The following is a 25,668-nucleotide window of genomic DNA, read 5'->3' on the forward strand; positions in this document are numbered from 1 at the left end:
CTGTGGGTTACAACCAGAAATACGCCTGGCAATCTCTCATGATTTATTGTGTTTTTAAGATAAGATGTTCACCTTTGCTCAGTCAAGTACTGGAGGGGAAATGCAAGTCAGAAAAATGGATCCGGCAGCACAGAATGAGGATGAGAAAGACACCCATTTGCAGCTGCCCGGTCCAATTCTGACTTTCGACGACGTCCGATACGTGGTGAACGTTGCAACGACTTCCTACCTGAGGAGAAAGAAGAAAGAAATCCTGCACGGAGTCAGGTAGGAGGACTCGGGGTGGATCTGAGAACCACAGCTTGGCTCCGGATGGCGCTTGGGGTTTGGCACCAGTATGATCATAACCGGCAGCTCTGAACCTCTGCTCATGGTGAACCACAGCTCACCACTCCTCCCGTTCAGGCAGCCGGACTCACGGGCGTGTTAAACTACCCCATTCTTCCTAAACAGGCTTAACAGTAAATCATCTCTATTTGGATCACTCGTCCTCTTCCCAACATTCCGGGAATTAGCCTCGTGAATCTATGCTGCTCTCCCTCAATAGCCACAAATTACTGCACTCACCAGGACCCTGAACAACTGCAGAAGGACCTCTTTGCTCCTCTACTCAACTCCTCTCTTATGAAGGCCAACATGCCATTAGCTTTCTTCACTGCCTGTTGTACCTGCATGCTTACTTTCAGTGTTTAAGAAGGAACTGTAGATGCTGGAAAATCGAAGGTAGACAAAAATGCTGGAGAAACTCAGCGGGTGCAGCAGCATCTGTGGAGCAAAGGAAATAGGCAACGTTTCGGGCCGAAACGTTGCCTATTTCCTTCGCTCCATAGATGCTGCTGCACCCACTGAGTTTCTCCAGCATTTTTGTGTACCTGCTTACTTTCAGTGACTGATGCACCAGGACGCCCAGGTCTCGTACTTCCCCTTTTCCTAACCCGACACCATTCAGATAATAATCTGCCTTCTTGTTCATGCCTTCACCAAACTAGATAACCTAACATTTATCCACATTATACTGCATCTGCCATGCATCTGCCCACTCACCCAACCTATCCAAGTCACCCTGCATCCTTATAGCATCCTCTTCACAGTTCACACTGCCACCCAGCTTTGTGTCATCTGCAAATTTGCTAATGTTACTTTGAATTCCATCATCTAAATCATTAATATATTTGTAAATAGCTGCAGTCCCAGCACTGGTCACTGCCTGCCATTCAGCAAAGGACCCGTTAATTCCTATTCTGTTTCCTGTCTACTAACCAATTTTCTACCCATGTCAATATCCTACCCCCAATACCATGTGCTCTAATTTTTCCCACTAATCTCCTGTGTGGGATCTTAGCAAAGGATTTCTGAAAGTCCAGATACACTACATCCACTGGCTCTCCCTTATCCATTTTACTTGTTACATCCTCAAAAAATTCCAAAAGATTAGTCAAGCAAGATTTCCCCTTCGTAAATCCATGCTGACTTGGACCGATCCTGTTACTGCTATCCAAATGCGCCACTATTACATCTTTAATAATTGACTCCAGGATGTCAGGCTAACTGGTCTATAATTCCCTGCTTTCTCTCCTTTCTTAAAAAATGGGATAACATTAACTACCCTCCAATCCACAGGAACTGATCCAGTATCTGTAGAACTTTGGAAAATTATCACCAATTTCTAGAGCAACTTCCTTAAGTATCCTGGGATGCAGAACATCAGGCCCTGGGGATTTATCAGTCTTCAGTCTCATCAGTCTACCCAACATCATTTCCTAACTAATGTGAATTTCCTCCAGTTCCTCCGTCACCCTAGATCCTCTGTCCCCTCGTACATCTGGGAGATTATTTGTGGCTTCCTTAGTGAAGACAGAACCAAAGTACCTGTTCAACTTGTCTGCCATTTCCTTGTTCCCCATAATAAATGCACCTGTTTCTGTCTTCAAGGTCCCACTCTTGTCCTTATCACATGCCTAAAGATGCTTTTACTATCCTCCTTTATATTCTTGGCTAGCTTGCCTTTGCACTTCAGATTTTCTCCCCGTATTGCCTTTTTAGTTGCCTTATGTTGTTCTTTAAAAGTTTCCCAAACCTCTCGCTTCCTGCTCATCTTTGCTATGTTATATGTCTTCTCTTTTAGTTTTAAATTGTCCTTGACTTCCCTTGTCTGCCACATTTGCCTCTTACTCCACTTAGAATCTTTCCTCTTCTTTGGAATGAAATAACTCGTACATAGAAAACAGAACAGTGCTGCAAAAGAGCCTTTAGCCCAGTTGGTAAAAATAAAAATCAGATTTGAAGGGTGACAGAGAAGTAAAGATGTGGAGAGGTTTGTTGGAGGTTTCCCTATAGTTGACTGAATAGAAGAGGAGGCTCATCAGAATGGTACTTAATTTAGGGGGTTTCAGCTATTGGGAGAGATTGGACAGACTTGGATTGTTTTTTCTGGAATGCAGGAGTTTGAGGAGAGACCAGATAGAAGCATATAAAATGATGAGAGGCACAGATATGGTAGACAGTCCAAATCTTTTTGCCAGGGTGGAAATATTAAATACGAGGGCACAGCTTAAAAGTGAGAGAGGCAAGGTTTAAAGGTGATGTGCGGGGCAGGTTTTGCACACAGAGGGTGGCGAGTAGCTGGAATGTGCTGTCAGGGGTGGTGATTGAGGCAGGTACACTGGTGGCATTTAAGAGACTTTTAGATAGGCACATGGATATGAAGGGAATGCAGGGTGAAGGATTATGTGCAGGCAGATGAGTTGGTCTTAGTATAGTGTTCAACACAGACATTGTGAGCTGAAGTGCCTGTTCATGTTCGATGTTGTATGTATTTTCAACCATGTCCCGAATAAGGGGGAAAAAAAAACCAATGGCAGATTGAATGCATTACATTGATCTCAAAGGGCATCAATCATACCGGTGCCCAAGAAGAGTAAGGTGACGTGCCTCAATGACTATCGACCAGTGGCACTAACGCCGGTGGTGATGAAGTGCTTTGAGAGGTTGATCATGGAGCAAATCAACTCCTACCTCGACAAAAACCTGGACCCACTGCAGTTCGCGTACCGCCACAACAGATCAACGGTGGATGCGATCTCGCTGGCCCTCCACTCCGCACTGGACCACTTGGACAACAAAAACTCATATGTCAGGCTGTTATTCATTGATTACAGCTCGGCATTTAACACAATCATCCCCTCCAAACTGGTTACCAAACTCGCAGAACTGGGTCTCTGCGCATCCCTCTGCAACTGGATCCTCGACTTCCTCATCCACAGACCACAGTCTGTTCGTATTGGTGGAAATGTGTCAGCCTCGATAACAATCAGCACGGGAGCACCTCAAGGCTGCGTGCTCAGCCCCCTGCTGTACTCACTCTATACCCATGACTGCGTAGCGAACCACAGTGCGAACTCCATCATCAAGTTCGCTGACGACACCACTATTGTGGGGCGTATCACTGATGGGGATGAGTCAGAATACAGAAGAGAGATCGAGCAACTGTCCATATGGTGCCAGCGCAATAACCTGGCCCTCAACACCAGCAAAACCAAGGAACTGATTGTGGACTTTGGAAGGAGTAGGAGGGGGACCCACAGCCCCATTTATATCAGCGGGTCGATGGTTGAAAGGGTCAAGAACTTCAAATTCCTGGGCGTGCACATCTCTGAAGATCTTTCCTGGTCCGAGAACACTAACGCAATTATCAAAAAAGCTCATCAGCGCCTCTACTTCCTGAGAAGATTACGGAGAGTCGGATTGTCAAGGAAGACTCTCTAACTTCTAAAGGTGCACAGTCGAGAGCATACTGACCGGTTGCATCGTGGCTTGGTTCGGCAATTTGAGCGCCCTGGAGAGGAAAAGACTACAAAAAGTAGTAAACACTAATAATAATAATAATAATAATGGATGGGATTTATATAGCGCCTTTCTAATACTCAAGGCGCTTTACATCGCATTATTCATTCACTCCTCAGTCACACTCGGTGGTGGTAAGCTACTTCTGTAGCCACAGCTGCCCTGGGGCAGACTGACGGAAGCGTGGCTGCCATTCTGCGCCTACCGCCCCTCTGACCACCACCAATCACTCACACACATTCACACCACCAATCACTCACACACATTCACACACAGTATGCACTCCAAATCTTAAAAATAATTCTAATTCACATGGATTCTTTTTCCCGCCAACTGTTGTTGCTTTTTGCTGATAATCTTCCTGTCAATTTATAATGAATCATTGATGGATGAACAGTTAAGCCATTGCTGATTATTAACAATAACCAATGACTGCACAACAATAAAGTATATATTAGATTTTGTCCAATATGTAATTGGAATATATTTTTCAAATAATATATTCTTGCAGAATCAATCACATTTTCTCTGAATCTGCTTTATGTTTGCCTAAAGTAACCCAAGGCTGTGCAAAGAAACACTGCCCAGTCCCCACTGCCCAGTCCATCATCGGCTCTGACCTTCCTTCCATCGAGGGGATTTATCGTAGTCGCTGCCTCAAAAAGGCTGGCAGTATCATCAAAGACCCACACCATCCTGGCCACACACTCATCTCCCTGCTACCTTCAGGTAGAAGGTACAGGAGCCTGAAGACTGCAACAACCAGGTTCAGGAATAGCTACTTCCCCACAGCCATCAGGCTATTAAACCTGGCTCGGACAAAACTATGATTATTAATAACCACTTTCTGTTATTTGCACTTTACCAGTTTATTTATTCATGTGTGTATATATTTATATCATGGTATATGGACACATTTATCTGTTTTGTAGTAAATGCCTACTATTTTCTGTGTGCTTAAGCAAAGCAAGAATTTCATTGTCCTATACAGGAACACATGACAATAAACTCACTTGAACTTGAACTTGAACTTGAAAAGTCAACTGAGGTGTGTTAATAGTTGCATCACTAAATAGATCCAAAGGTTGCAGAATGATGTTGATAGTATTTGAAGGTCCGTTGCCCATAATTTACTTTATAATGTTATAGCTTTCAGATATGAGCAGCGCATTTGATAATTTAAAAAACTGCATTTGCTGGAAAATTTGAAACAAAAATAGAAAATGTTTGCAAGACTCAACAGTCAGTCAGCATCTGTGGACGAAGAAACCATCAATAGACCCTTCGTCAGAACTGGAAAAGGGAGAAAATCCAAACACAGTACTACAGCTGAAAGGTTGTCTTTCCATTCCCTCCCCAGATGCTGCCTGACCTACTGAGTTCCTCCAGTATGTTGTGTTTTGCTCAAGATTCTGGTATTTGCTGTCTCTTGTGGCTCCAGCAGGAAATAAAACAAGTTAGGTTTCAGTAGTGAGAAGGTGGGAGGTGTATGTATAGCAATGGGAATATCTCTGAATAGTTACCGAGTGCAGTGATCAACACATTAAGCTTCTTTGTATGTGTGATATGTAACAAATGGCAAGGCTGTGAGATAAGCCAGCCAATGCAAGTAGAATGAGTAAAACTACGCTAACATGATGGCCATCAGAAATGGCTGGTTCTGAAGTAGAAAGAAAGAAAGAATGAATCCTCAAACAGTGGATAATTTGATAACGAATCCACAAGGCTGCAATATCCTCATTTGGAAAATTAGATTTACAATTAGGTTTATTAATTTCACATGTACCAAGGTACAATGAACAGCTTTGTATTGCATGCTTTCCAATCAGAGCAGATAATACTTTGCATAAATACATCGTCAATGTCATGTGCAATCGGTAGACCAAAGGGGAATATAGATCTCAGCATTGTAGAGCATCAGTTCCATCGACAAAGTCCAATGTCTGCAATGGGGTAGAGGTGAATTGGACAGCACCCCAGCTTAAGGAAGGACTGTTCAGAAACCTGATAACAGAGGGTGAACAGATAGCAGATAACTTGTGAGATGTTGTGGATCTGAAGAAGGGTTCCGACCCAAGACGTCACCCATCCTTTCTCTCCATAGATGCTGCCTATGACCCACTGAGTTACTCCAGCAATTTGTGTCTATCTTCGGTATAAATCAGCATTTGCAGTTCCTTTCTACACACTTGCAAGGTGTTGTTCTGCAAGTTGGACATAAAGTCAGTGGGAGTGGGGTGGGAATCAAAGTACAGTGTATTTATTGGAGGTCACTGAAAATGTGTCTCTCTCCTTTTAGTGGAATCATAAAACCCGGCTTGAATGCGATCCTGGGACCCACAGGAAGCGGAAAGACATCGTGAGTCATATCCCAGTAACCATGAATATCACAGTTACCGATAATTACCGGGATGATACTTCTTGTTTAAAGACTGCCTTTCCTTTCTTTAATCAGGCTTCTAGATGTGTTGGCAAGCCGGAAAGATCCCAAAGGGTTCAGATCAGGCAAGGTTCTGCTGAATGGACAATTGTTGGCTGCAAATTTTAATCTACAGTCTGCCTATGTCGTGCAGGTGAGAGTTACAATCCAATGTGGTCTTTGGTTTGGCTTAACATTAGGATATTCATACCTTGCTCATTGATTCATCTTCTTTCTGATTTAACACACATGATGATCCAAGCCATTAATAAGAATGCTATGAATGCATTCTCCAATATTCAATGGAATAGCAAGGTATCCCCTAATTTCAAATGACTTTAAATCATTTTTTTGAAGTCAGGTGTTAAGTCTCTGATAATGGCATGAGGGGAGCTATTTCTATAACAATGGTCATCCATAAGGACACAAGGTCATAAGGAATAGTAGAATAAGGCCATTCGGCCCATCAAGTCTACTCCACCATTCAATCATGGCTGATCTATCTCTCCCTCCTGACCACATTCTCCAGCCTTCACCCCATAACCTCTGACACCTGTACTAATCAAGAATCATCTATCTCTGCCTTAAAAATATCCACTGACTTGACCTCTATAGCCTTACGTGACAAAGAATTCCATAAATTTCTCCTCATCTCCATCCTAAAAGAACGTCCTTTAATTCTGAAGCTATGACATCCATTGCAACATGCGATTTTATTGAAGTCAACATAATATTGCAATTATTTTAACAAGCACACACGAAAACAGGAACAGGAGTGGCCCCACAAGCCTGCCCCACCATTCAATACGATAACGCTGCTCTACACCAGCCTCCACGCCTCTCTGTACTGGTTCCCCAAAGAGATGAGATCAGGGACTATGGGCCACAGTCTAGAGGATGGAGCTGAAATCCAGAATAGCATGTTGAGGTTAACTTGGCTTCCAGTTTAAAAATGTGCACAACTTCTGAAGAATAAGTAAATCATACTTTGCTCAATAACAGGATGACATATTGAGGGGAACGTTAACTGTCAGGGAAAATCTGGAGTTTTCTGCTAACCTTCGACTCTCCAGGAAAGACCACACGGCTGAACAGAAGAAACAAAAGGTGGACGAAATCATCGAGGAACTAGGATTGCAAGACTGCATTGATATCAAGGTATGTTCAACCTCATGGGGTTTACTTCACAGGAACAGGTGATCTGCTCCAAATGGACCCATGCTCCACATAATCTTCTTGCCCCTCTTCATCTCACCCCATTAATATGTTTAGTTTAGTTTAGAGATACAACCTGGAAACAGACCCCGCCGAGTCCGTGCCGACCAGCCAACACTGCACGCTAAGACTATCCTCCTCACACTAGGGACAATTTACAATTTTTTCCGAAGCCAATTAACCTACAAACGTATAGATCTTTGATGTGTGGGAGGAAACCAGAGCTCCCGGAGAAACCTATGTGGTCTCGGGGAGAACGTACAAACTCCTTAGAGAGCTTGTAATCTTCTTGAGATATGGGAGTGATTGGCAATGTAAATATTAATTACCCATCCTCGATTGCCCTTGAATTGGTGGCAATAAGGTGCCTTTTCCATCCAGGTGGTTGAGTTCAGGGATCGGGAGGGCTGGGATACTGTTGAAGGAGCGTTGTCAGGTCACTAAGACAAGGGAAGCTGTAAGGTGGAGACAAATGAATGAAATAATAGATCAGGTACGGTCAGTAAACTCTGCACAAAGTTACTTAATACAGTTACTTGAGGTCACAGGTAAGAGATGGAGTGACGGTTCCGACTGCTTGGGAATTGGTGAGAAGGCTGCCATCATTTTCACCATGGTTACCTGTTGAATGTGTAGAATGGAACTGCAGATGCTGGTTTATACCGAAGATAGACACAAAGTGTTGGAGTAACTCAATGGGTCAGGCAGCATCTCTGGAGAAAAAGGATGGGTGACATTTCAGGTTGGGACCTTTTTTCTAACTCAGTCTGAAGAAGGGTCCCGACCTGAAACGTCACCCATCCATTTTCTCCAGAGATGACTCCTAACCCGTTGAGTTACTCCAGCACTTTGTGACTATACCTGGTGAAGGTTTTGGTTGCTGGTGGTTTGTAGGTATCACAAATCAAGGGTGCCAGGACAGAGGACATTATCATAAGGCATGTGTCTTCCATAACTTTCTTTATTTTGGAACTAACAATATTTTGTCATGTCAGATCGGCACGGACCTCATGCGAGGCATTTCTGGCGGAGAGCGAAAACGCTGCAGCATTGGAATGGAACTGATCACCTCACCATCTCTGATCTTCTTAGACGAGCCGACGACAGGACTGGATACACACATGGCCACTTCTGTCATACGTACACTTCACAAGTGAGTCGCCATGTGGATTCCACTAGTCCTCTCTGAGGCAGAAAGAACAAAAAGAAACATGCACTCTCCAGCTTCCTAAATTAGATAATGGAAGCATATTTCCTTTCATGAAGAGTTTTCCCCAGGTTCTCCGATTTCTTCACACCACAAATAGATGTGAGGGTTTGTAAGTTAATTGCCCCTGGTATGTTGCTGAGTGTAGCATCTGGGAGGTGTTGATGGGATGAATAAACTGGGGATAGACTGAATGGGAGGTTGTTGGTCATTACAGGTATAATGGGCAGAGACCCTGTGTCTGTGATGTATGACACTATGATATTAGAAAGCAGATCCGTTTTTGTGGCAATGCAGTAATTTCATGGTCACCAACAGTATGATTAGATTTTATTCCCAATTTATTAACAAGAAATTCAATTCCCTCAGCATTGAGCAGAAATAGCAGCTTCGCTTTCTATGTAAGCTGCAGGAGTAGGATACACACTTTGGATTCATAATGAGAGTACAATGATCTGAGCCACAAGCATATAATATGTAAATGTTACATAATCAATTCCTTCCTTCCTTGGCTCGCAAGACCAATGGATTCATGTTATCAATGCTTCTTATTTTCATGGATTTCTCAGAAGTAAATTTTTAAATAACTTGAACAAATTATTTTCGCTTCACATTTTGTTAGTTGTGGCCAATCAAGAGTCAAACACGAGAGTGGATTGAATCTGAAGTGTTGCTATTACCATGTTAAATGCGCCAACAGTGGAAGCCTTGAAAGGATCATTGCATTAAATCTATCCCTTAACATTTGGCTAACTCCCATAGGAAGGCCCGATTTTATTTTGAAGTAATTGCTGTTGGATGGATTGTATAGACCTGACAGAGACATTCACCTTACATAAGGTTGGATGTTGTGGAACCCACATTTCTCTTTTATAATACCCTAGGCCTTTACTGGGCAAGGGTCTGCTTTTGTCTCCATTAAACCTGAAATGGGAGAATCATTATCTTCTCAATCCTTCAACTTTGCTAGTTCATCAGCTGAATTTTAAATTTTATGACATTCATTTCCAAAAGGAAACCTATATAGAATTCACAAAACTATCAATAACTGTAAGGTCTTGATAAGGAATGGATATTTCAACAATGGGACATTCAGCAACAGAAGTACAGGCACTTACTGTGAATAAATTTGAAATATATTACACAATAGCAATGTTTTCTCTCCAGTTATGGATACCTGCTGGAACAAACTATGTTCAGAATCTCAAAATAACTTGAATTATATTTTATTCAGCTGTTATTTCATGCGTGTATCAATGATGGGATCTATCCATAATCTCTTTATGCCCTTATCATATCATTTGAATAATGCATCCGTGTGCATTAAATGTTGAAGAGTTTTTGACTTGAAACACTAACTCTGTTTTCCTCTCTTTCTGCAGATGTTGCCTGAGCTATTGAGTACTTCCAGCATTTCCTGTTCTTATCTCAGACTTGGTTTTGTGATTTTAGGTTGTCCAGAAATGGGAGGAGCATTGTATTTTCAATCCACCAGCCTTGCTATTCCATCTGCAAAATGTTTGATTATATCACATTAATGAGCAAAGGAGAAATTGTATATCAAGGCCCAGGTGGAGAAATCACCAACTACTTTAAAGATCTTGGTAAGAAAGAGATACTTAATGCTGGGCTTTATTTAATATATTAAAGCATACCTGACTGTGCCATTCCTTTTACTTGAATACTTCAGGACCAATTATCCTTCCAGAGCTTCCCTCCCACACTGGTCCAACAATGTTCTCCCATTTCTTCCATTATCCCCTTTGAATGATGAACTGATCACTACCAGTCATTTCCAGACATTCTGCTCAGATCATCCCATCGCTAAACATCCGTTCCTTATCAAGATCTGTGGTGACTATTACGAAGACTATGTTTAAATAAAATCTTGATTATTTAATTAATTACATGCCATAACTGTGAGATTGAGTTCCTGTTTCTGACCTTTGGATTATTAGTCAGGGTAGTTTAACAACTGCCCCACCATTGTACTTTAGCTAAGATATGAGCACCTGTGCAATGGGGGTGATGTCCCTCTGGCTTTATATAACAGTGCTTATATCACAGTGCTGCTGCCAATAACATCTGCAAATTGTTTATTTATAGGTTATGAATGTGACCCTTATAATGACCATGCACAATTCTTCTTGGATGTCATTAATGGAGCCGTGTTATCCAGTCATGGAAACTCCAGTCCAGGTATTTCTGACAACCAAGATTTGCTGATTAAATTTCATCCACACAACGCAGAGTCAATCTAATGATATAATGTGGGTGTCGGGAGGGAAATTAATCCTGATTAGAGGTGAAGGTTGGATTCTGTACGCACGAGCAATAGAAAAGTGCAACTGAATTACTCAGTAAAATCTAGACATAGGAACTGCAGATCCTTCTCCCCATCCCCTTCCATCTATACCACTTCCTCTGGCTTCACGTCTCATGCTTTTTCTCTTATTTCCTTCTCTCACAGCCTTTTGTCTTTTCAACTCTTGCCTTGGTCTGACCTGTGGCTTTGTATCTGCCCCACAGGGGCCCTGGTTGCTTCACTCCTTTCCACTTACTGGCGACCCCATTCCCATGGTCTACTTATCTCACTGGTGCCCAGGCTCATGTGCTCCCCTGGAAAGATCCTGGTTCTGTTTCCTCTGCTCCCTTTTGAAATTGACCAAGTTCACTGGAAAATGTATTATTCCACTGTGTAACATCCAAAAAGGACATTAATTAAAAGTATGAAGGAGCATTAATAATGTGTAGGAAAGAACTGCAGATGCTGGATTAAATTGAAGGTAGACACAAAATGCTGGAGTAACTCGGCAGGTCAGGCAGCATCTCTGGAGAGGACATAAACCAATGTCTTGTAGTCTGGAAAATCTGCTTGTCTGCCACCACCCAAATTCTGAGCATACCAGAGATTTACTGTACTAACATAGACTTTCCTCTATGCCACCACAGTGTTTCCCCCTGATAAGCCTCCCACTCTTGACTAATAGGCAGATTGAAGAGTATTGCATACACACTTGCTTTAGTTATCCATTAGATCTGCCTGGACCACAAATGAATGGCATGGGACCTTTCCAGAACTGCTCCAGGGGAAGCAAGGAGAAACATAATTATAGAAGCTAATTCAGATTCAGATTCAGATTCAATTTTAATTGTCATTGTCAGTGTACAGTACAGAGACAACGAAATGCATTTAGCATCTCCCTGGAAGAGCGACATAGCAAATGATTTGAATAAATAATAATAAGTGTCCGGGGGGGGGGTGATTGGCAGTCACCGAGGTACGTTGTTGAGTAGAGTGACAGCCGCCGGGAAGAAGCTGTTCCTGGACCTGCTGGTTCGGCAACGGAAAGACCTGTAGCGCCTCCCGGATGGTAGGAGGATAAACAGTCCGTGGTTGGGGTGAGAGCAGTCCTTGGCGATGCTGAGCGCCCTCCGCAGACAACGCTTGCTTTGGACAGACTCAATGGAGGTGAGCGAGGAACCGGTGATGCGTTGGGCAATTTTCACCACCCTCTGCAATGCCTTCCGGTCGGTGACAGAGCAGTTGCCATACCATACTGTGATGCAGTTGGTAAGGATGCTCTCGATGGTGCTGTGGTAGAAGTTCACCAGGATCTGAGGAGACAGATGGACCTTCTTCAGTCTCCTCAGGAAGAAGAGACGCTGGTGAGCCTTCTTGATCATAGTTGAGGTATTGTGGGTCCAAGAGAGGTCATCGGAGATGTTGACTCCCAGGAACCTGAAGCTAGAAACACGTTCCACCTCCGTCCCGTTAATGTGGATGGGGGTGTACGTGCCGCCCCTGGACTTCCTGAAGTCTACAATGAGCTCCTTGGTCTTCTTGGAGTTAAGGGCCAGGTTGTTGTCAACGCACCATGCTGCTAAGTGCTGGACCTCCTCCCTGTAGGCCGACTCATCGTTGTTGCTGATGAGGCCAATCACCGTTGTATCATCTGCATACTTGATGATGGTGTTAGTACCATGTACAGGTGTGCAGTCATAGGTGAAGAGGGAGTAGAGGAGGGGACTCAGCACACAGCCCTGTGGAACGCCGGTGTTCAGGGACAAATCAATTTGTCTTTATGTTTCTTGTCAAACTACTGTCATATCCTCCACTCTCTTTCCTTCATGTATTTGTTTTCATTTGTAAAACACTGAATTTTCCCCAATTTTGGTCTTACTGCTTTTATGGTTAACATTGTACATTTTTCCTTTGATCTAATACTAACTAACCTCTCAATAATCACTTCCCCTGTTGGGTCCTACTGGTTTAAAGGAATATATGTATTTTTCTAAACGTTTCATTTATTTTTCCCTGTCAGAGCTATTAATGTATTTTCCAACTAACTATAGTTAAAATAGTCATCATGCCTATTCAGATGAAGATTCTTGTATCAATTTGAACTAAACTATGTTTCAAATGTTGGCTTTTCATCAGAAATGGCCTGGAAATGTTTTTGATTTAACATGAACAATTTGGACAGAAAAAAATGGTGATTATAAATAATTCACTATAGATGAGTCAGTGTGATATTTGAATATTGAATACTGTATCTTTCTTCTTTAAATAAGAAGCAATCACTTCCCACGTCATTCTGGATCCCAATGAGAATAAGAATCTCTTGGCTCATCAGTTCCGACAATCTGCTTTGTATCAACAAATCAACAAGGAAGTGAAGAATTTATCTGTACCAGATAACTCAAGAGATTCAGTCAGCATAAAGTATTCATATCCAACTCCTTTTTGGTATCAGGTATATGCAAACATCTTGTATTTTTGTGCATTGAATGTAATAATAAATGCAGTGGGGAGAGTTATAAGTAGATTGCAATGCATCTGGTCTGCCTTGCTTAGGCTGAATATTTTGTTTTAGTATTTATGTGATTCTAGATTTATCCTTTATGCTGCTAATCTCCAAAATTGTGCTAAATATTCCTTATTTCCCAATAAGATAGCAATTTAAAATTATCATTACAAATTACTCTTCCATCATTAACTGCCATTATAAAATATTCAACTTCAAAGAGTGTGCAGAGTGTTTAGGAAGTTAAGTTTAGAGATACAGTGCGGAAACTGGGAGGAAATCAGAGATCTCAGAGGAAACCCACGCAGGTCACGGGGAGAACGTACAAACTCCGTACTGACTGCACCCGTAGCCAGGATCAAACCTGGATCTCTGGCGCTGTAAGGCAGCAACTCTACCGCTGTGCCACCGTGCCGCTATTATAATTCTAACTATTAAAAGTGCAGAACGACTTTGAAATCTTTCTTCCAACCATTCAGTTCTATTCTCTTCCATGATGATGTTATGGCTCTCCACTTCATCCTTGAATAGAGGCCGACTCTGTCCACATTCAACACAAGCGCCTCCTCCTATTCTTACACCATTCACTTCCACCATAAGGTGTTGTAATGGGAACTCTTGTAAGTTTTGTAATGCACCACCAGGGGCTCCGAATGATTGGCACCCCTGCTAACATTCTGTCTGTTTTTTTTGTCTTTTTAAAAAAATTTTAGTGCGTTTTAAAAGTTTGTGTAAATGTTCTCCAGTTTGTTTTATGTGGGGGGAAGGGGAGGGGGTCAGGGGGAAACTTTTTTTCAGTTTCTTACCTTGCCGGAGATGCGTTTACTTTCCGGATCGTGACTCCGGTCGCTCTGCGGCCTACCATCGATGGAGCTGGAGGCCTCCTCGGACTGACCTGGAGCACCCCCGCGGGGCGTGATCTTAACATCGAAGTCGATCCCTTGCCTAGGACTTTACATCGAGAGCTCACATTGGTTAATTGACAATAAACGCAAACATGAACTTGAACCTGACATTGGGAAATATGGAGAGCATACTCCAGATATGTAGAAGAAAAAAGGTCCATCAATGAGACAGCAGAGTACTAACCAAGGAGATTAGCAAAATTAGCAAGTTGTTTGCTTACCAAGTTTATCTGAAGTACTCATATGTCTTCATTGTTCATTTGTACTTTCAGCTGTATATTTTGAGTGGCTGCACTTTGAAGAACCTCTGGAGGAACCCGCAGGTCTCATTGGTTCAAGTGTCTATAATGCTATTCTTTGGCATATTAAATGGACTTATATATTATAACATACCAAACACAATGCCAGAAGCTTTACAGAACAGGTAGGAGAATTACCGAAACAGTTGAATAAGCACATTAACATGTGCACTTTATTCAACGCCGTGAATTGCAATAATCCCATATTTTCTTTTTTATATTTTATTGCCTATTTCCTTTTATTAGGTCTCCATACACTTAGACATAATGGTAGAGCAGATAAGAGTTTCCCCAACCACTCATGAATTAATTCATGTAAGCCCTAGTACAGACCAGGAGAAGAATAGTCCTGAGAGTTCATAACTTTCTCCCTTGACATTAGGCAACAGGTTGCTTTCTTCTCAGTTTTTCTGGGAAGACACAGGTGGTGACTGCAAATTCAAAGCTTTGCATTGAGACATATGTGTCCCCCCAATGGCACAACCGATCATAAGTATGAGCTCGAATTAGACCAGACTAGTGGCTCACTCAAAGAAGGCACCCAACTTCCACTGTGACACAAACCCAGCCAAATATTTTTCCCAGGATGGGAATGTCAAAAGTTAGGGGACAAAGTTTTAAGGTGAAATGGGACAAAGTTTAACGGAGAAATGCATGGACGTTTTTTTACACAGAGGGCGGTAATTGCCCTGAATCCGCAGCTAGGGGTGATGGTGGAGGCAGATATGACGGTGGCATTTAAGAGTCTTTTAAATATGCACATAGATATGCAGGGGATGGAGAAATATGGATCATGTACAGACAGATGAGATCAGTTTAACTTGGCATGATGTTTGGCACAGACACTGTGGGCTGAAGGGCCTGTTCCTGTACTTTTCTATGTTCGATAATTCAGAAATTCACGTTAGATTGCCTTGTAATATTGATTGATTGATTGATGTGATCTCTTGTACAATGAGTCGCTATTCCTAGTCTCATTTGTATCCGATGTTAACCTGTTTTGTGCATGTTTTTGATTTCAGAATCGGGGCATTCTTCTTCATAATAATCAATCAGATGTTTGGCAACCTCTCTGCTGTGGAAATCTTCATTCAAGAAAAAGTCCTCTTCATGTATGGAAAACAGTAAATCATTCATCAATCAATCTGATAGAATTTGGTGCAAGAATAGATTCAGGGTCTCCCTCCTTTCTTTGGCAGGGCAGTTGTCTTTTCCCCAGGTGTAACATGATAACGAGGCACTCATGCCCATGAACTCAAAATCAATGTCCAAAACCAAATGCCCTGCTGGTAAAAAAAATTAGATTCTCGATAAGAGCCGACACTGGAAGTAACAACTACACCAGTCTCATGTGGACTACGATTAGCATGTTAGGAATCAAATCATCTTTTGCAAAAATTAGAATCCATGGGAAAAGAGGATTCTTCAAAGTGATATTTCTATTATTTCCTGATGTTGGGGGATATTTCTGCAAGGTGGTGACTTTTTCCTGATGGCTATTTTCAAAACGGAAGTAATTGAACGTTGCAGGAAACTACGGATATGATGTCTTTCCTTGTGACACACTATTTTATTTTTATAGAAATTAAGACTTCTGCCTGTGGGGTGGATGGAAGATATTTAGGGAGGTGGGTAAGGCATGTAAGAGTAAGTGGAGAGGGGGGGGGGTTGGGGTTTTAGCCATCTCTTGTGTTAGCTGGTTCAATGAAAATAATGAAATCACTGGGGAATTAATTTACCCATAATATTGCAATAGTAAAATTGTTGAGTTACTGTTAACAGTGGACATTGGGTGAGTGGGCTTCCTTGTGTGTCCATTCACTTCCACTTTGAAAATCTATGATTTACAATTATTTTGACACTTAAACGTTTCCATGCTCTTTTTTCACAATCTGAAATGTTGGTGTTTTCAATCCTAATTCTTCTATCAGACATGAAAATGCAAGTGGCTACTATCGGACTTCAGCATACTTTCTGTCCAAGGTTCTAGTCGACCTGATTCCCAATCGTATTATTCCAATTCTTATTTTTTCATCCATAACCTACTTTTTGATGGGTATGTATTGTAATACCTCTCTAACAGAGTATATACACTGCCTGTTATTAAATTATGCTGCAAATATTAATTACATAATATTCCAACTGAAGATGTGAATTCTAGGCAGAGAACTTCCAACACAGAGAAAATCTTATGAAATTAATTAGATTGATGTAACTGATATAGTAGTTCAATTATAGCAAAGGAACTTTTTTTAGAAATGTTAATTATGCTATAATAGAAACCTGGGGATACATGTAATGTTTTTTTTTCCTCATCATGGAATTGAGGTTGGATCAGGACATTATGGGACTCTCTGATACTCCAAACTCATTGATACAAGTTAAAGTGAATTCAATATTCGAAAATGTCAGTATACTATATATACTGTATACTGACATATTCAAATATTGAAAAGCATTGTTGTAGTCAATTGTCAATTAATTACTTTGGATGTGTAGTTATTTGGGCAAACATTCCAACCAGTTTACATACAAGGTTCCAGAATGATTGGGTACAACAGCAAAGTAGTTACATTACTGGACTAGTAATTTTAGATTAGATTAGATTAGATAGCCTTTATTGTCATTCAGACCGAAGTCTGAACGAAATTGAAGCAGTCATACATACAATACAATACAATAAAAAACCAACAATAAACACATATTAACATGCACCAGTAATCTGGAGACCTGGATTAATGATCTAGTAACATGAAATTAATTTATGTAAAGAACCTGAATTCCTAACCCACTGGATTAATAATCTCATCTGGTGTATTAATATTCTTTAAAGATGAAAATCTGCCAGTTTGACATATGTGCGAGTCAAGACCCAAAGTCACCTGCTCACATATAACAACCCTGGCCCAACAAGTGATTGTTACCCCAACATGCTTCAATCTTATTTACACAGATTTGAATGGTGTATGAGGACAGTTCATCACCACCTTCACAAGGAAATTAAATACTGCCCTTGTACATTTCATATAAAAAATATTTTCCAAAAATATATACTTTATTCAGAATTTAAAAAAATCCAAAATATATGCAAGACAAGAACTGTGCAAAAACGTCTCCGACATTCTCAGCGTCTATACATTCATAAGTCATGTTCGCAACAAGCACCCTTGGTTGGCCCCCAAGGGCGATATCCATTCCCTTTTTTGGGGAGTGTCCCTCCTGGACTTTGCCCCTCAATGTCCCACAGCGGGAGGACTCTAGATCCCTCACGTTGGCTGCACCAAGCTTCAGGAAGTAGTCTTGAATGGGTCAGCCAGCAATATACACTGATGGACATCTTGATCTGCTGGGAGGCCAAAGCGTTCCAGACAGACCAAACAGCTTCTTTCACCAAGTTGATGATCTTCCAGCAGCACTTATGTCCGTCTCTGAATGTGTCCCTGGGAACAGCTTGTAAATTAGAGTCCCCTGGATGAACCGTGACAAGGTCCCTTACATTATTCTCCAGATTCTCATCACAAATCCACACTCTGTGAAGAGGTGGGCAAAGGTTTGATCTAAAACTGTGATCATTATTGTTCCATAATACCAGAACCTCAAATGTTCACACAAGTTTTAAAAAAAAACAATTTCACAACTTGCCCACTAAAGACTCGCATGCTTGTTCCCCACTGAATATACAAGTAAGTTTTTCACCTCACACAACATGTGCCTTTGTAATGAAGTCTGGCTGATTTTAAAACAAACCCACCTACATTGACATCAGTTGTTCTTCCATTTAGGTTGTGTTGACCAGGCATATGTGATATTAGTTTCAAGTTGTGAAAAGATTTTCTGAATAACTTGACCAAAACTGCCTTAGAGCAATGCACCTGTAATAAAATCAGTAATACATCAATTTAAAATAGTTTATTTAAATCAATACTAGCACTGTACTGCACATTTTCAACCCCAATGTTTTCAACACAGGCTTGAAACTGGATATTGGTTCGTTTTTTCTGTTCTACATGACCCTCAGTCTCACTAGTTTGTCAGCAGTGAGTATGGCCTTCCTAGTCAGTGCAAGTGTCAGCACCTTTGCAACAGCCAATGCTCTGATCGCCCTCCCATATGTCGTCATGATGGTAAGAACCTAAATCATAAACATTCCTCAATAACTTCCAGTGACTCCTCCCTCAGCCCGTCTGCAATTACTGAACTACGGTGCTCCTTCTTTGCAGGTGTTTGGAGGCTTTCTGGTGAACTTAAACAAAATGCTGCATTGGCTGTCTTGGTTGAAGTGGATGAGTATAGTCGCTTATGGTTTGAAAGTAAGAAACATTTCTTTCCAAACATATTTATTAAAAAGAAAATAGAAATCCTGCACTTGCATTAGGACTGTATTTAAAAACTTAACTTTGGGTAGGAAGGAACTGCAGATGCTGGTTTAAACCGAAGATTGACATAAAAAGCTGGAGTAACTCAGCGGGTCAGACAGCATCGCTGGAGTAAATGAGCCCTTCGACCCATTTCTTCAGGCTGAGGGGAAAGGGAAACGAGAGATATAGACAATGATATAGAGAGGTGTAGAATAAATTAATGAAGAATATACAAAAAGGTAGCGATGATTGTTAGCTATGAGCTAGGTGAAAACAAGTTCTACAGACAATGAAACTCACCAGGTACTTTGGGTGTTGGCTTGGTTTACTGCAGTCCAATTGACCAGAACGGTTTGATGGTAAAATGACCTTACTCTCATTATCCTCCATACAGTTAATTGTCTGAATTGGCTTTGAGGGGACATTTTTGTGGAGACATTGTGGGTAAGCTGTCAGAAAGTAAGATGCCTTAAAAATCAAAGTCAGAACAAGTGGCGATGTTTGATCAGAGGATGAAGCATGTTCAGGTCACCAGGACCTGATAAGGTTGGACTGACTCAAAGCAGAGGTACTGCAAAAGTCTTCAAAATGCCAAGGGAGAACAGGACTATGAGTGCACTGGTGTGCATGAAAGAACTGCAGAAAAGATAGATACAACATGCTAGTGTAATTCAGGTCAGGCAGCATCTTTGGTGAAAAGGGACAGGTGAGGAAAGGTCTCAAACTGAAACGTCACCTATTCCTTTTCCCCAGAGATGCTGCCTGACCCACTGAGTTACTCCAGCATTCTGTGTCTATCTACTAGGAGTGCACTGATGGAGTCAGCTGAGGTGGAGTTCGAATCTAGCAACAGACACCAGCAGTAAAAATTCAAATGTAAGAAAAGAAATTGAGAGGCAAAAAGCATTTAATATTTCCTACTGACAAGCAGTTGCCTACGTATAACTTTAGAAACTGTAACCAAAGCATAGGATGCAATAAAGAGCCTGTCCCCGGCACATTCCATGATCACATCTTGGGAATTACTTTCGAACAGGGAAGGGGCTTAAAATTGAATCTGTGATGCCAGTTTCTGTTTTAAAGTTATATAAAAGATTGGAAACATATGGAGAGGCATCAGTGGCCAAGGGAGAACTGATGTATGAGGCTGAATATGGTTTCCTAATTATCAATTGGACAAACAATTTGCCAACTATTCCCAACACACTATTCAACCATGATCGATTCACGGGATGATCAAGTAATAGATACTATAGAAAACTAGTAAACTTTAGCTTTAAAAGAGTTTCAGAATCCATTCTCACTAAATAGTTCATGCTTGGACAACTATTTAATGTCATATTTTTCCACAGGCACTGATAATCAATGAACTAAAAGGACAAATATTTTACACAAATTCAACAATGTGAGTATTTGGATTTTAGCTGCTTGAAGTAACATTTTTAATTTTAATGAATAAATGATCTGCCAAAAAGGCAGCTAGCACATATTGGGAATCCAGCTGTGGAAAGTTTCATTTCATATTTGAAAATGAAATGTAAAAGTGAGCAGCATTGGATATGCAATTATAATAGTCACATGGTCAATAAATGCGAATCTTAACCTTGTGATGTGTTTATTTCAGAAGTTGTGCGTTGCAGAGCAAAGGTGTTTAGCAATTCATTCTCAAAAGCAATTTTCAGATGCATAGCACTGAAAAAAAGCTATTTTGAGTGGGAAAATAATTGCAACATTTCTTATGGTGCCACTCTGAAAATTCAGCTGGATACTTCTGCTTGCAAAGCCTTCTGGTACCAATCATGATGTTTACATCAGTTACATATGGTCATAAGTGATAGGAGCAGAATTGGGCCATTTGGCCTATCAAGTCTACTCCGCCATTCAATCATGGCTGATCTATCTCTCCCTCCTGACCCCATTCTCATGCCTTCTCCCCATAACCCCTAACACCCGTACTAATCAATAATCTATCTATCTCTGCCTTAAAATATCCATTGACGGCCTTCTGTGCCAAGAATTCCACAGATTCACCACCCTCTGACTAAAGAAATTCCTCCTCGTCTCCATCCTAAAGGACCGCCTTTTAATTCTTAGGCTATGGCATCTGGTCCTAGACTCTCCCATTAGTGGAAACATTCTCTCCTCATCCACTCTATCCAAGCCTTTCACTATTACAGATGGGGCAACATCAATTCTCAAGCAGCACCGCAACTTTGTTCAAGGAATGAAGCCACATTGCCCTAAGGAAAGAGCACTGTTGATCGTGGTTCTAAATGACATGCAGTTGCATCATTTAACACCCCTGGCTCCTGACCCTTTAATTTTAATTTAATTCTATGGCATGTTTTCCTGGATTCATATTTAAATGCATTTCTTATTCTGAAGAACCACAATGAAAGTGATGGGGGGTAGAATAATTCCCTGATTACTCTCTCCATTCCATTCATTATTTTAAACATCACAGCTCAATCAAATCTCACCCTCACATACAACCAAATCATTCAATCCTTCAGTTTGTCCAACTGCTTTGATTACGATATTGCTCATTTGAGATCAATGTTCTGGTTCTCTGCAGTCAGATCCCAGGTTACATAGATACATAGAAAATAGGTGCAGGAGTAGGCCATTCGGCCCTTCGAGCCTGCACCGCCATTCAATATGATCATGGCTGATCATCCAACTCAGTATCCCGTACCTGCCTTCTCTCCATACCCCCTGATCCCTTTAGCCACAAGGGCCACATCTAACTCCCTCTTAAATATAGCCAATGAACTGGCCTCAACTACCCTCTGTGGCAGAGAGTTCCAGAGATTCACCACTCTCTGTGTGAAAAAGTTTCTTCTAATCTCGGTCCTAAAGGATTTCCCCCTTATCCTTAAGCTGTGACCCCTTGTCCTGGACTTCCTCAACATCAGGAACAATCTTCCTGCATCTAGCCTGTCCAACCCCATAAGAATTTTGTACGTTTCTATAAGATCCCCTCTCAATCTCCTAAATTCTAGCGAGTATAAGCCAAGTCTATCCAGTCTTTCTTCATATGAAAGTCCTGACATCCCAGGAATCAGTCTGGTGAACCTTCTCTGCACTCCCTCTATGGCTATAATGTCCTTCCTCAGATTTGGAGACCAAAACTGTACGCAATACTCCAGGTGTGGTCTCACCAAGACCCTGTACAACTGCAGTAGAACCTCCCTGCTCCTATACTCAAATCCTTTTGCTATGAAAGCTAACATACCATTCGCTTTCTTCACTGCCTGCTGCACCTGCATGCCTACTTTCAATGACTGGTGTACCATGACACCCAGGTCTCGCTGCATCTCCCCTTTTCCTAATCGGCCACCATTTAGATAATAGTCTGCTTTCCTGTTTTTGCCACCAAAGTGGATAACCTCACATTTATCCACATTATACTGCATCTGCCAAACATTTGCCCACTCACCCAGCCTATCCAAGTCACCTTGCAGTCTCCTAGCATCCTCCTCACAGCTAACACTGCCCCCCAGCTTAGTGTCATCCGCAAACTTGGAGATGTTGCCTTCAATTCCCTCATCCAGATCATTAATGTAAATTGTAAATAGCTGGGGTCCCAGCACTGAGCCTTGCGGTACCCCACTAGTCACTGCCTGCCATTGTGAAAAGGACCCGTTTACTCCTACTCTTTGCTTCCTGTTTGCCAGCCAGTTCTCTATCCACATCAATACTGAACCCCCAATACCGTGTGCTTTAAGTTTGTATACTAATCTCTTATGTGGGACCTTGTCGAAAGCCTTCTGAAAGTCCAGATACAACACATCCACTGGTTCTCCCCTATCCACTCTACTAGTTACATTCTCGAAAAATTCTATAAGATTCGTCAGACATGATTTACCTTTCGTAAATCCATGCTGACTTTGTCCAATGATTTCACCACTTTCCAAATGTGCTGCTATCCCATCTTTAATAACTGACTCTAGCAGTTTCCCCACTACCGATGTTAGACTAACTGGTCTGTAATTCCCCGTTTTCTCTCTCCCTCCCTTCTTAAAAAGTGGGGTTACGTTTGCTACCCTCCAATCCTCAGGAACTACTCCAGAATCTAAAGAGTTTTGAAAAATTATCACTAATGCATCCACTATTTCTGGAGCTACTTCCTTAAGTACTCTGGGATGCAGCCTATCTGGCCCTGGTGATTTATCGGCCTTTAATCCATTCAATTTACCCAACACCACTTCCCGACTAACCTGGATTTCACTCAGTTCCTCTATCTCCTTTGACCTGCGGTCCCCTGCTATTTCCGGCAGATTATTTATGTCTTCCTTAGTGAAGACGGAACCAAAGTAGTTATTCAATTGGTCCGCCATATCCTTGTTCCCCATGATCAACTCACCTGTTTCTGACTGCAAGGGACCTACATTTGTTTTAACTAATCTCTTTCTCTTCACATATCTATAAAAACTTTTGCAGTCAGTTTTTATGTTCCCTGCCAGTTTTCTTTCATAATCTATTTTCCCTTTCCTAATTAAGCCCTTTGTCCTCCTCTACTGGTCTCTGAATTTCTCCCAGTCCTCTGGTATGCTGCTTTTTCTGGCTAATTTGTACGCATCATCTTTTGCTTTGATACCATCCCTGATTTCCCTTGTTATCCACGGATGCACTACCTTCCCTGATTTATTCTTTTGCCAAACTGGGATGAACAATTTTTGTAGTTCATCCATGCAGTCTTTAAATACCTTCCATTGCATATCCACCGTCAACCCTTTTAGAACTAATTGCCAGTCAATCTTGGCCAATTCATGTCTCATACCCTCAAAGTTACCTTTCTTTAAGTTCAGAACCGTTGTTTCTGAATTAACAATGTCACTCTCCATCCTAATGAAGAACTCAACCATATTATGGTCACTCTTGCCCAAGGGGGCATGCACAACAAGACTGCTAACTAACCCTTCCTCATTACTCAATACCCAGTCTAGAATAGCCTACTCTCTCGTTGGTTAAAGCTGTGATCCATGAGGTATGTGGTAGCCAAAAAGTAGCATTTGGCTTACTTTATAATGGAATAGGATCAAGAATATGAGTTCACTGGCATCATGGAATAATGAATGGAATTGACACTGAAAGGGGAATTATTCCAAATGAAGACATATCCTTAAAATTCAAGTGAAATGCACCTTTGGGATGTGGACTTCAAATGCGCTACGCCTGGAGATGTTTACTGTTAGTTAATTATTTCCTTGTGTTTTACTGTTATCTGATCAGATTGTACTGATAGTGATCTCCATTCTGTATTTTGCAGAATTCCTGGAGAGGTCTACATGATTGAGCAAGGTATTGATTACAGCGTCTGGGGATTCTGGCAAAACCAACTTGCCCTTTTCTGTCTAATGATAATATTCTTACTTCTGTCATTTATACAGCTTTTAAGAATTGACAAGTGGAAATAAGGAGTTAATTTTGTTTACTGAGTACTTGGTTGTGTTCCTGGTGTACGTTTAACTCTTTTCTCTGCAATCGCAATGAAATATATAATGAAATCATGAAACGCTGGAACTACTTGACAACTCAAGCAGTATCTGAAGAGAGAGGTGAACATTTAAGGTCAATGACCTTTCATCAGTTCAATACCGATGAAAAGGTATTGGTTCTGATAAAAGTAATTGACCTGGGATATTAATTGTGTTCCTCTCATTACTGATGCTGCCAGACTTAATGAGTATTTTCAACATTGGATTTTTATTTCAGATTTCTAGCATTTGTGATTTATTTGAGGGAATTTTGTAAAATGGAACTAATTGCTTTAGCATTTTTTGTTTAGTATTTGTCCTCCTTTAGCAATGACACGACAATGAACTTTCAGTGGGGCATCTAGTTAATAATTATAAACACAGACATTGCCAAACTATTTCTGATCATTTGTTGCTGCAATCATTTATGTAACGCATTGGGACTTTGATTTTTACCTCATAACAAAAGTTAAGTGAATATATAATTTGCCTGTATAACTATGACCACGTGACATAAACTGTAACAATATGTATTCTTCCAGGATTGCATTTTCTCTTCAATTTGCTCTGGATTCATGTCCTTGTCAATATTTTTCTTTCCCCAATGCCCTGTCATGTAAGTTGATCAATGTTCCTGAACAAATTAATAAACTTTTCCATGTCTTGGGAGTTCATAGTTTTTACACAACGTCATATTTAGTAGATTGTTTTTCTCAATAAAATACTTTGTCTGCACAGGGGTTTGCCAATTGTATTCATGCTGATTCTTTTAATTAATATTGATATATGGAATTGCTTCAAAAAAGGGAATACAACTATCCAACTTCTGAAAGCCAACAAAACTGCAATCTCAGTCATACTTCCTGAAACTCAAATACTTTCAAGTTTCTTATTCTGAAATGGTGATGAAGTGATTATTGTAATTAAATTGCATTGAATAATGTTATTCCATCCCAAAGCCATGGAAGTAAATTGCTACTCATTTATCGCTAGTGAAACAAAATCTTTGAACTCCCTTCCTGACAACACTTGCAGTGCCTTCACAGGCAGCTTGGAGGCACTTACATATCACAAATTAACCCTGCCTACAGCAGGCCAGGGTTCAATACCACCACTTCAAGAGCAACAACCCAG

The 25,668-nt window shown here is 41.1% G+C and overlaps 1 protein-coding gene across 2 annotated transcripts; it reads left to right on the forward strand.

Annotated features, from left to right (window-relative positions):
- LOC116966476 (broad substrate specificity ATP-binding cassette transporter ABCG2-like) lies at window positions 1-25,203 on the forward strand. Of its 2 annotated transcripts, none has more exons than XM_033012757.1 (15): window positions 1-267; window positions 6,143-6,202; window positions 6,299-6,416; window positions 7,265-7,420; window positions 8,473-8,630; window positions 10,137-10,288; window positions 10,791-10,883; window positions 13,257-13,441; window positions 14,670-14,821; window positions 15,719-15,808; window positions 16,628-16,752; window positions 18,666-18,820; window positions 18,917-19,006; window positions 20,407-20,459; window positions 24,327-25,203. In XM_033012757.1, the coding sequence occupies exons 1-15, from the start codon at window positions 65-67 to the stop codon at window positions 24,472-24,474; spliced, it is 1,938 nt and encodes a 645-aa protein (XP_032868648.1). In that variant the 5' UTR covers window positions 1-64; the 3' UTR covers window positions 24,475-25,203. The 2 variants fall into 2 exon arrangements, with proteins under 2 accessions (XP_032868648.1, XP_032868649.1); XM_033012758.1 differs by having other exon boundaries at window positions 13,260-13,441; window positions 24,327-24,474.
- Window positions 25,204-25,668: the final 465 nt, after the last annotated feature.

Source organism: Amblyraja radiata, chromosome 37 (assembly GCF_010909765.2).
Source record: "Amblyraja radiata isolate CabotCenter1 chromosome 37, sAmbRad1.1.pri, whole genome shotgun sequence".
Lineage (NCBI taxonomy): Eukaryota > Metazoa > Chordata > Chondrichthyes > Rajiformes > Rajidae > Amblyraja > Amblyraja radiata.